Source organism: Cherax quadricarinatus, chromosome 29 (genome assembly GCF_038502225.1).
Source record: "Cherax quadricarinatus isolate ZL_2023a chromosome 29, ASM3850222v1, whole genome shotgun sequence".
Classification (NCBI taxonomy): domain Eukaryota; kingdom Metazoa; phylum Arthropoda; class Malacostraca; order Decapoda; family Parastacidae; genus Cherax; species Cherax quadricarinatus.
This window is the reverse complement of record NC_091320.1, coordinates 32876665-32888599: the sequence shown is the minus strand read 5'-3', so window position 1 is coordinate 32888599 and position 11935 is coordinate 32876665. Positions and strand designations below refer to the sequence as shown.

At 44.6% G+C, this 11935-nt stretch overlaps 1 protein-coding gene across 4 annotated transcripts; it reads right to left on the bottom strand.

Annotated features, from left to right (window-relative positions):
• Positions 1 to 8128: 8128 nt before the first annotated feature.
• Positions 8129 to 11135, bottom strand: LOC128690565 (perilipin-2-like). 4 transcript variants are annotated; one of them, XM_053779275.2, is made up of 8 exons: positions 11028 to 11135; positions 10479 to 10601; positions 9917 to 10105; positions 9412 to 9510; positions 9212 to 9338; positions 9009 to 9139; positions 8505 to 8807; positions 8129 to 8315 (listed from the first exon to the last, which is right to left on the bottom strand). In XM_053779275.2, exons 2-8 carry the CDS (start codon positions 10593 to 10595, stop codon positions 8262 to 8264), a joined length of 1020 nt encoding a protein of 339 aa, XP_053635250.2. In that variant the 5' UTR covers positions 10596 to 10601; positions 11028 to 11135; the 3' UTR covers positions 8129 to 8261. The 4 variants fall into 4 exon arrangements, with proteins under 4 accessions (XP_053635250.2, XP_053635251.2, XP_053635252.2 ...); XM_053779276.2 differs by having other exon boundaries at positions 10479 to 10612; positions 11028 to 11116; XM_053779277.2 differs by having other exon boundaries at positions 11004 to 11099.
• Between the last annotated feature and the right edge of the window lie 800 nt (positions 11136 to 11935).

The window sequence follows — 11935 nt, the reverse complement described above, 5'->3', positions numbered from 1 at the left end:
GAGAAGCTGCGGTGAAAACGGAGGACGAGAAGAGGTGTAAAAGCTCATCGATGGAGGACGAAGAAGGAACCTCTTTAAAAACAGTCAGGTGTGAGTAAAGGTTCCAATTTGCCCGATTAAATTGCCAGCGTGGGGTGCGAAGAGGTGGCGAATATGAAGGGGAAGAAAGAATGATTGGGAAATGATCACTGTCATGTAAGTCCGGGAGAACAGACCAAGTAAAGTCTAATGCGGCGGAGGAAGAGCAAACTGAGAGATCGATGCAAGAGAGAGTATGAGTCCGAGGATCAAAATGGGTGTGAGTACCTGTATTTAAAACATGGAGGGGGTGGGTGGCAAGAAAAGCCTCTAACTGAATTCCACGGGAATCACAGTGAGACCCTCCCCAGAGGAAATGGTGGGCATTAAAATCACCAAGTAACAGAATCGGTGGCGGTAATGACGAAACAAGGAAGGCAAAATCCGGAATAGATAATGCCCGAGAAGGAGAGAGATATAAAGAACAGAGCGTATACCACCTATGTAAGTGGATACGGGCTGCTGTGTAATGCAGCGAAGTATGAATAAATAGTTGATGGTACGGAATATCAGTGCGGAGAAGAAGGGCACTTTCATTAAAGGTCCCATCAGGAAAAGGATCTGAAGAATACAACAAATTATAGCCTGAGATGTGAGAAATAACAGCAGAGTGTAATTTTGGTTCCTGTAAGCAAACACCAACAGGGGCAAACTGGGAGAGTAACATCTGAAGCTCACCCCGATTACCCCTGAGGCCGCGTATATTCCACTGTAAAAAGGCCATGATTGGCAATGATAAAGATACTTGAAATCCGCAGGTAAGGGTTCCTACGGACTAGAAGGGTTAGAAAAGTCCACATGCGGAGGCAGTGGAAAATGTTCAAGCAGCGAAGGAACGGTGCGCTGTGAAGAAAGGAGTTGCGCAGATGGAGCAGAGGAGAGAGAAAGAGCGGAAGGTGGATCAGTGTCCATTGATGGTTTGGTCTCTGCAATATATTCAGAGATTGCTTCAAGTGTTTCGGAATTCAGAGATGTCGTATGGGAGACAATATTGGGAATGGTAGGGGGAGGATGAGTAAAGATTGGAACTGTATTGGACTGTACCAAGGTAGGGGGGGGCAAAAGGGTGGAGGGAACTGGAGAAGCGTGGCAGGGGACAGAAGAGACAGGAACCTGGGAGGTGGCAGAAGAGGAAGAAACTTGGGAGGGAACAGGGGAGGAAGGTACATTACGAGGAGGAGGGTGAACCTCTGCACTTGTAACCGAGCCAGTGAGAGGGGAAGAACTAGGGACAGAGACAGGGAGGGTAAAATGAGGAGGTGGAAGATGGGTAGGAGGTGTTACCGGACCTTTTTTTGACTTTTGAGAAGTAGAGGGACGATTGGGAAGAGGTGTCGTACGAGGTCTCGTCGATACTGAGGCTTGTAAGAGAGAACTCGAAGAAGCGAGATTAGACTGAGGCGTTGAAGTAGGGACGTCTGAGCCGAGGACAGCAAAAGGATTAGATACAGGAGTGATTATGGGAGAGGTAACCACAGAGGTGGGTGTAGAAGATGGGATACCAGAAGTGGGGGGACGTTTTGAAACACGGGAATAAGAAACACGTGGGAGTCTCCCTTGGAGGCGGAGATGAGAAACTGCCATGGCATAAGGGAGACCTTCTGTCTCTTTGAGGTAACGGATTTCCCGCTCGTTTAAATAGACCTGACAACGGCGAGAGTACGAAGGGTGAGCCTCATGACAGTTAAGGCAAGAGGGAGATCGATTGCAAGACGTATTAGAATGGTCATCGGCACCACAGACTGGGCATTCGGCGATAGATCTGCAATATTTCGCTGGATGGCCAAATCGCCAGCAATTTCTACACTGTTGTGGTGTAGGGATCACCTTTCGAACTTGTAACCGATGTCCTGCTATATAAACGGAGGATGGGAGTTCTCGGCTGTCAAAAGTTAAACGAGCCACATTGCTAGGGTATCGTCTCCGCCCACGGGCAGGAAGAACGTAAGTGTCTACCTTGAGGATTGGGAGATCTTGGAGTTCCAGCTGTTCGAGAATGTCGGTGCCACATGTCTGGAAATTTTGTTGAACTATGGTATGGGGCAGAATAACGGTACCACTACAAGAATTGAGGGAATGATGTTTTTCAAGGGTGACAGGAACAGTATCTATATGGGAAAGACGAGAGAGCTCACGAGCCTGGGTAGCATTCTGTACGGTAATGATGCGCGTACCGCTCTTAAGAGCATGAAAAGAAATATCTTTACCAACATGGCGTAGGAGTGCCTTGCCAATACTATGGTCAGAAAGATAGGCAGTAGAGGAAGTTGGTCGTAAAGTGAAGAATTTAGTCCACTGTTCAGTCTGAAACTGAGCGTGGAAAGGTAGTGAAGGACGTGTCAATCGTTTCTGAGAAGAACGAGAAGGTGAAGGTGGAGAAGTATCATCAGCAGGTAATTGTCGTTGACGTTTAGGCGTGGGACCAGAGTTGGTCCGACGTGGAACGGGTCGGCGATTTGAAAATTGCCGCACCGTAGAGGGAGAGGCCGGAAGCATAGTCAGAGGAGAGCGAAGGTCTGATAAATCGAAGGAGTCAGTCGAGGCCTCAGTACCTGAAGCGGGTGAGGAAACAGCACCGGCAATAGGTACAGAGGCATGAGGAATGTCTGAAGAGTGGTCCAAAGACGAGGCGGGGTCAGAACGGGGTGCGGTATCAAGAAGGGGCCCGGGGGTACTAGGTTCATGGACTAGGGCTGCCATGGTTAGGTTACTTCTTTCTTTTTGTTTTTAAGAAAAAAAAAGAAAGAAGAAAAGAAAATAAAAACAAAAAAAAGAAAAAAAAAAGGGGGGACCGGGGAGGGATAGTTCCTAGGAGGAATGAAAGGGCCAGAAATCTCCCTCCGCGCCCAAGAGGACTCGACACCGCTAGTAGCGCAGATGCAGCATGGAACCCGTGCCATACCCTACCCTTCATGCCAGTAAACCAGCAATCTGGGATAGCAACCTCACATCTGCCGAGCTACCTCGGTGGACAAAAGAGAGGGCGGCCGGATATCCGCCACAAAGCATACCTCCTTCAGCCACCACCCCCGGAATCCGAAAGGTGGCTTCCAGAGATACACCCGTCGCCCAAAAGACACCCAAAGCTACTCCGGGATACCGGAGAGGGATCGGGACATCCCTAGGCAATCCAGATTCCACGGCAAACTACGCCACCGCCAAGAAACCTCAACGGAATGGGATGGACCCCGGTGTCCTTTCCCCTACCTAGGAACTAGCGCGCCTGTGGGAGAAATCACGAAGGCTAAAAAGAGGAAGGGCAAAAGGGAGGGGTGAGGAGGAGGAGGAGGAATGGAAAAAGGGGAGGATGGGGAGGATGGGATAGGGGAGGGGAGAATGGGGGGTAATTAGGTTCGGTCTGAGGAAGAAGACCGACAGGGCTAATTCCTCAGACCAAGAGCCTCTTCACCACGCCAAGGAGCCCCCCTTGAAGAGGCATCAGCACCACAGACTGGGCATTCGGCGAAAGATCTGCAATATTTCGCTGGATGGCCAAATCGCCAGCAATTTCTACACTGTTGTGGTGTAGGGATCACCTTTCGAACTTGTAACCGATGTCCTGCTGCATAAACTGAGGATGGGAGTTCATGGCTGTCAAAAGTTAGACTAGCCACATTGCTAGGGTATCGTCTCTGCCCGTGGGCAGGAAGAACGTAAGTGTCTACCTTGAGGATTGGGAGATCTTAGAGTTCCAGCTGTTCAAGAATGTCAGTGCCACATGTCTGGAAATTTTGTTGAACTATGGTATGGGGGCAGAATGACTACAAGAATTGAGGGAATGTTTTTCAATAGCGACAGGAACAGTATAGATATGGGAAAGACTAGAAAGCTCACGAGCCTGGGTAGCATTCTGTACGGTGATGATGCGCGTACCGCTCTTAAGAGCATGAAAAGAAATATCTAACATGGCGTAGGAGTGCCTTGCCAATACTGTGGTCAGAAAGATAGGCAGTAGAGGAAGTCGGTCGTAAAGTGAAGAATTTAGTCTATTGTGCAGTCTGAAACCGAGCATGGAAAGGTAGTGAAGGAAGTGTCGATCTTTTCCGAGAAGAACGAGAAGGTGAAGTATCAGCAGGTAATTGTCGTTTGCGTTTAGGCGTGGGACCAGAGTTGGTCCGACGTGGAACGGGTCGGAGATTCGAAAATTGCCGCACCATAGAAGGAGAGGCCGGAAACAGTCAGGAGAGCGAAGGTCAGATAAATCGAAGGAGTCAGTCGAGGCCTCGGTACCTAAAGCGGGCGAGGAAACAGCACCGGCAAGACGTCCAAGAGTGGTCCAAAGACAAAGCAGGGTCAGAACGGGGTGTGGTATCAAGAAGGGGCCTGGGGGTACCAGGTTCATGGACTAGGGCTGCCATGGTTAGGTTACTTTTCTTGGGGGGGGGGGGGGGAAAAAAAAAAAAAATGAAAAAAAAAAAAAAAAAAAAAAAAAAAAAAAAAAAAAAAGACCAGGGAGGGATAGTTCCTAGGAGGAATGAAAGGGCCAGAGATCTCCCTCTGCACCCAAAAGGACCTCAGCACCGCAAGTAGTGCAGATGCAGCATGGAACCCGTGCCATACCCTACCCATCATGCCAGTAAACCGGCAATCCGGGATAGCAACCTCACATCTGCTGAGCTACCTCTGGACAAAAGAGGGCGGCCGGAAATCTGCCACAAAGCATACCTCCTTCAGCCACCACCCCCAGAATCCAAAAGGTGGCTTCCAGAGATACACCCGTCGCCCGAGAGACACCCAAAGCCACCCTCTGTGATACCGGAGGGGGATCGGGACATCCCCAGGCAATCCAGATTCCATGGCAAACTACACCACTGCCAAGAACCTCAATGGAATGGGATGGACCCCAGTACCCTTTCCCCCTACCTAGGAACTAGCATGCCTGTGCAGAAAAAGAAAAACCCCAAAGGCCAAAAGGGAGGGATGGGGAGGAAAGGAAAAATAGGGGAGGATGGGTAGGGAATGGGGGTAATTAGGTTCAGTCTGAGGAAGGAGACCAACAGGTCTAATTCATCTGACCAAGAGCCTCTTCACGCCAAGGAGCCCCTTGAGGTCCTTTTGTACAACGACCACCAAGAGGTTTGTTAATTTTTCTGACCGATGACAATGTTTCAGCTACCTAAGATTATAGGTTAAGTAGTTATCTCTAGGGGTTTCTATCATGTCACTACACGAAAGAGCAAACCTTACTTCTGGGAACGTAGAAGTGTCCTTTGTCATCTTTGACCCTTTATCAGGTCCATCATCCCACGCTTTTGTGGAGTAATACGTAGCTGTCACCAGGGGTTTATTACACAATTGTCAATTTTGAATGTACATAGGCTTTGCTGGTCAAACGAGCTTTTTTACTCTTGCACCTTTCAGGTTGGACCACCTGGTGAGGGTATACAACTGGGGTAGGCAGACGCCAAGGTCTAATTTAGTTATTTTATATGAACATGTGGGTTCAATCGATTTGAGTTGGTTATGGGAGTCATGCGTCTACTGTTATTGTTTGTACTGCCTTTTTGCGTTTTGGCTACAAGAAAAGGCTATGGCCATTTAAAATTAGACCGACTGGTTTTTTGAGTGATGAAAATTTATATGTACATTGTAACATTGACACATGGGTTCTATACCAGTAAGGTTTGCATACTGGAATATGTACACAGTTCAAAAGGCGTTAATGTGCTCCTAATTAAGGTTTACAATGAACAGACAAGGTAATGTGTATGGTGTGAAGGGGAACAGTATCTCGACGGGATGGGGGAGTTAAGTTGAAGTTATCCCACAATCGACCTTATGGCCCATCCCCATATGGGTGTTAATGATTGTATGTGGTAGTGTTAGGAACTTGCAACTGATACCATTTCATAAATATATACTTACCTCATGGATTGTATACTGAAAACTTACTCTTGAGTTATGATTCTGTACCTGATCTATTGTACATAGTTTAAATAAGAAAAAAAAAAAAAGAACAGGCATAAGATCTTTGGATACCACAGTGCATAATACTGCCGCAAACTCCACCAAACACTGATAGAAGAGAAAAAGAAGTCTCTGGCTATTTATATTATAAATAGAGGCTGTTTATAGGCCTGAAATTTTCTTCAGAACTTCTATGCATCAGCAGTGCAAAAAGATTCCATGTACATAATATATCCTGCAGTAGAGACGAATAACCTAAGTTTTCCCAAACTATCTACCACCGGAATAGCAGGATAGCGCAAATCCTGACATTACTGGCACAAAGCTGTGGTACAACAGCAGCACCTGCAGAGTCAACGAGTCTTTCTGGTGGCAGAATCCTGCACACAAGTCATACACTGGCACCATAGACCACTGTACAACAAACTGGGCATTCAGACGACCCTTCCCCACAAAAGGAGGCATTATCCACCAACAGTTTAAGTGCACTAGGTCCAGTAAACCAAGGCCAGCCAGGAAAGAGTAGGCACAATGTCTCGCGAGGCTGGTGTTAAAAGAGCAAACAACCTCACACATCGATATACTAGTCAAAACATTAAAGTTTCATACATCACAAATTACAGTGGAACCTCTAGTCTAATGGCTCCGTACACTAAACTTTTTGTTCAGTAAAATATTGCTCTGTAATCTACAGTTTGCTCGGCACTACCAAACAAACATGACCTGCAAGAACGTGTCAGTTTCTCCACAGCTGTCACTGTCCCAAAACTTTTGTACAAGCTAGTCACCATGGTGCCTAAGAAAATTAGTGATACCAGCCAACCAAAAAGAAAATTGGTTAATGCGAGTTTCCCTTATGTAAACTGCCTCTTTAGTACGCCTTTTATTATTAATTTAAGAGTTTGTGCTTCTAGGTTATCTATCGGGCTTCTGGTATCAAGTTGGAAATGTGATAGACAACCTTCATTAATATTAGCGTAATTACACCATTTGTGCCATCGCTAGTATCAAGCTATCAAGACTTCTCATACTGAATGCTCATACTGAATGCTCCTTCTGCTGGCCCCTCCTATGGCTCCTCCCACTTCAGACCCCTTTTATATCTACCTCCCCCCCCCCCATTTTGAATTTATTCAAAATTGTTTAGCAACTACTGCATTACTGCAAAACTGGTATAAATAATATCAGCCATTTGAAAGCATATTAGACCCACCAGCTTACGTATTGGAGGCTGGACATTTTACTCTTTAAACATCAGCCCCCCCCCCCAAAAAAAAAAAGAAACATTTCTGCTACTTTGATTGTTATCAAAAAGTAGTACCAAGCCACAAGGGCTATACAACACTGTAGGGTAGGGAAGGAAGAGGGTATTGGTCGGCAGAATGGAGAGGGATGATCAGTAGGTTACAGAAAACCGCGGGGCAGGGGATAGTGCAGGGGCAGAGGGTAGCGAGATTGAGGTAGAAAGGGCTGAAGGGATCAGAGTTTGTGAAGAAAGTCAGTCGTCAAAAAAGAGTTCGGATGAAAGGTGGGTCCATCAGCAGGAAGGAAAGGTAAAGAGCAGCAGAGCAAAGACTACGTCAGAGGTAAATTCTGCGTGCTCGTTGATAAAGTGGGCAGTAACAATGGCTGACCTATAATGGAACCCGACAATTCACAAGAGCAGGGCGCCTCTCCACGAGGCATCCATGAGAGACTAGTATGGCTAATGTGAAGACTGGATAGAGTAGTCTCCCAACCTCGATACTGGTGACAAGACAGCCAGTAACCTATATTGTTTGTTACCGAGCACAGTAGACCAACGTTGTTGCCAACAGGTGTCAAGGTGGGTAGGTATTGCAGCAAAATAGTGCTTAAATGGAACTATATGAAACTGGTAGGTCATGTACTGCTGACCGCGCAGCAGTGTCTGCCTGTTCATTGCCCCGAGTTTTGCATCAGTCAGTGTCATGACAACAGGAAGGTTAGAGAACTAGAATAATTTTGTCTTCCTTTACCTTAAGACAGGAGACTAGAATAAAAATTAAAGATAATGGGGTGGGGGGGGGGGGTTCAGGAAAGTTAAGCGCTAAACCCACAAGCCTTCCAGCGTTTCTAAAGTTTCAGGTGAAGACGCTAACTTTCAATGGGTAAAGAAAAAAAGTTTATACTTTTATTTTATTAAATAAATATTCAAACTTGGGAATTTTCTGCCTAAGCAGTTAAAAGATTATGCAACTTTTTTTTTAAGCCTCTGAATTTAACACTTTTGCAGTAATTAGCATTTGAAGAGAAAGTTAAGCTTCCTCTTTCTGGGTCTTCACAGCACGCTTCAGACTGTCGTAGTAAGCCTGTAGAGAGAAGTTAAAAGAAATAGAGTAACTTAGTTATTCATGGACTTAAAGGTCAAACCTATAGTAACTTTGTTAAGAGCTGAACCATTAAGCTGCCAGACTCCAATTTATCAGTAATTGGAGGATGAAGGCATTAGGATGGCTAGACTACAGATGAAGCTGTAATAAAGGTTAAAGTTATATTACCAGCAAGGTGGTGGCAGCCTTCACTTCCTTCAGCAAATCTTTCAAGTACTGGAAGAAGAGGGCGTACAGGGCTTTAAGTCGCTCTGAAACATTGTTACTGTAGATGTTCAGAGCATCCATCATCTGAGTGGCAGAGGGTGGATGCTGCAGTACATTTAACAGGGCATTAAGAGCGACAGCAATCTTGTGGGCAGTGTGCAGCACCAAGCTTGTGGCGAATCTGGCCAGGGTTACTTCCTCTAGTTTAACCTCCTGCATTAGAGCCTTAACCCAGTCTTGGGCCGAGGTGCCAGCAACTTTAATCTGTCAGAAGGAAGCAGATTAACCAAGGCGAGTGGTATTTAGGAAGAATGAAAGCTGAAATTAAAACGCCAGTAGCTGGTTTAAGTAACTTTAGTGGCTTTTGAAATCAGACTATTCAGTTTGGGTATAAAGTAGATTAAGGTCAAGATGCAAAGTATAGCTGAACGAGCTAGAAGCTTAAGCCAAGAAGAGTTCACTTACGATATGAAGTGTGGAAAAATCTGTACAAGCAGCATCAGGGTGGATGAAGGTGTGGGCAGTACGGTGGAGGCGATGATTGACCTTCAGTGCCAGAGCCGAAGACTTAATAACAAGACTGCCATCACGACCGTCTGAGAAAAATAGAAAAGTTATAGGAAGAAATTTTTTATTTAAGGAGAAAGTTGAAAGAATAAAAGACTTACCCGATTCATTCAGGTCTCCCTCAGCTGGAGGAAGGTAGGTGTCGACTAAGGTGTGGGTTGCATCTACCAGGACAGTGGCCATGTCGACCAAAGCTTTACCGCTTTGGTATTCTTTTAACAGAAGTACCTGTTTAAAGTTTATTAATTAGTGCTTTAGAGGAGCGAATGTTGAAAAACCAAACTAGTGATAAATTACTTACAGTTTTCTCAGCTCTATTTGAAAAAGCAGTTGCTAACGAGTCTTCAGAGGCATCTCCTGCTACAGCCTTCATCACCTTCCCTTTGAGGTTACCTAGGACCTGCAAAGGTTATTGATCACTTAGTAATTTTAAAAGTTTAAGGTATACAGGCTTAGCCGACAGCAATGACATGCTCTATAGAAATCATAGTACAAACCATACCACAGGCGGGATTAACCTGTGGGCAGAGTCAAAAAACTCGGGACAGTATGGTTTATTTGCAATCGTGTTAAGACTTCGCGAGTCATCTTTGTACACTTCGGGCAGGTTAGGTTAGTTGCATTAGGATAATACCCCATACTAGTTCACTTGCCCAGGAACTAGTTTTAGTGATTGAACAGTCTTATGTAAGGAAATTGGTCCAATGTTTTCACTTTTGCCGGGAATTTAACCTGGACCCTTGCCGTGTGAAGCGAGAGCTTGAGAAATCATTAAAGTAATTGTTTATAAAAGTTTATTAATTTACCTCTGTTGTAGGTAGAGTGATGATAGGTGCCCAGGTCTGTAGTTTATCCAAGCCTTGTGTTGCCCAGAGGTCTACAGTTTGCCAGCCGCCTACTGGACGCAGCAGTGGGGCAGCCAAGGGTAACATCTTAGTGGCCGCTTTAATACCGCCTTCAGCTATGTTAACTGCTACTCCTACACCTTTGTAGTCCTACAATGCAATCAAGGGAATAAAAGATTCAAGTATTCCTTAGTATACGAGTGACTTAAGGATAAAGATGAAAGTACATTAAGTTAACAGGCAAATTAGCATAATTAAATTCTAGGAAACTTCACTTTCAGGATGGGAGGGAACGGCGAGGTATAAAATTTAATAGTAGGTACGTTTAGTAGAAAGGCAAGTGGGATGTGAAGTTATACTGAAATGGGTAATATAGGTTTACAGTTTTCTGGAGTTACGGGTAGGGGGTATGGTTAAATCTCAGGTGTAACTAGGTTTGTGGAAATGTTAGTACAGTATATGCTGTAAAATTATGTTACAGTACTGAAGAAATTAGCATTAGAAGCTTTGAAGTTTCACGAACCTGTGTTTTTTGGTAGAGATCAGTGGCTTTAGAGATAGAGTCCTCCACCATAGGTAGTGCGCGTAGTTTTGTCAGGAAAGAACTGCTTGAAGTCTTAGTGTCCACGTTATCGGCCATGATTATCTGCGGTAGTTCTTAAGAGTAGGTAATCAAATTCCTAACTTTGAAGCTTCACTACTCAAGTATACCATGGAACTTTATATGGCCTAGGCAAGATTACTGTTAAGAGGCGAAACTAAAGATATGAAGGTGAATTGTATCAGACCACAAATTTATGTGGTATAGTAAGTATGGGAAAGGTGGGGGGAGGGAATTAATCCGACTAGAATTTAGCCGGTGAATATAGGGAGCGAGAATAATGAAACTGCAATTTAAGGTTAAGCTTAAATACGGGAGTAATTTACAGAAATAAAATTAACGGGTTAAGTAAACCGCCTAGGAGAACCAAGATGTATGAAAAATTACTCTAAACTAAGTGTCTAATAAATTAAAATTTAGCGACTAAAATAAACATTTGGTATAAACCCCGAAAAGCGTCACACAAATCACCACGAAGCAAGAGTGCTGCGAGTAGCTGAAGCAAGTGAGATGGTACTTGGTGAAGCACACTGGTCAGACTGACCCAACTTTCCACACCCTCCATCATGTCACCTCTCTTACCTCCTGTCTGCCCTCTTTAATTGCACTTGAAGCCTAACGACTACCTAAAGGGGTCATTCAGGCTGCATGTAGCTTGTTCACCGCTGGGAATATACACTGAGAGGTTTATGTCTTTCAGTATATAAGTGCTGAGAGTTTGCTTCAGTCCCTCTTTTAGGGACTGAAGTATTAGGGAGTGATATGTAAACAGGTTACACCAGACCTTAAAAACTCTTGTAAAATTGATGAGTTTGACGGACCCCGTTAATTAACCAGCCAACCAACCTGTTTACAACCAGTCAAGCATATTTAAATCTCTAAAACAGCGATAAGAGCTAACTTTCAGAGTATATATATATACACCGTGAGACATACTTCTCATTGTATATACACCGAGATACGTATCTACCCACTGTTTTTTTTTTTATATTTTATTTAAACCATGACATTACAAATATAATATGTAAAACTCATTTAAGTCGATAATTAACACAATCCTCCCTACTGCTAATATTACACACCACACTTACAACTCCGTGTGGGTACACCCCCCCCTCCCTGCTCCCTCATCCTATCACTTAACCCAAACCTGTTGGAGCTACCCAGCAGAATTACATGATATGAACAACACTTTTATATACACATCCCTCGAAATGGTACTTAATAATCGACTACAGACCATACAATGCATTGCATTGACCATATTATACAGACATATTACCCCCCCCCCCTCCGTGGTTATCCAACCACCCCACTATTTACAACCTAACATACTATAAACAATGAATGTTGCTTAATCTAAAGTCACACAGCAATGA

Coding starts and splice junctions, on each gene's coding strand:
- LOC128690565 (XM_053779275.2), bottom strand. CDS start 10,595: ATGGCCGATAACGTGGACACTAAGACTTCAAGCAGTTCTTTCCTGACA. Junction 10,106..10,478: donor ATCTCTACCAAAAAACACAG/GTTCGTGAAACT, acceptor ATTGCATTGTAG/GACTACAAAGGTGTAGGAGT. Junction 9,511..9,916: donor TCACTCTACCTACAACAGAG/GTAAATTAATAA, acceptor TAACCTTTGCAG/GTCCTAGGTAACCTCAAAGG.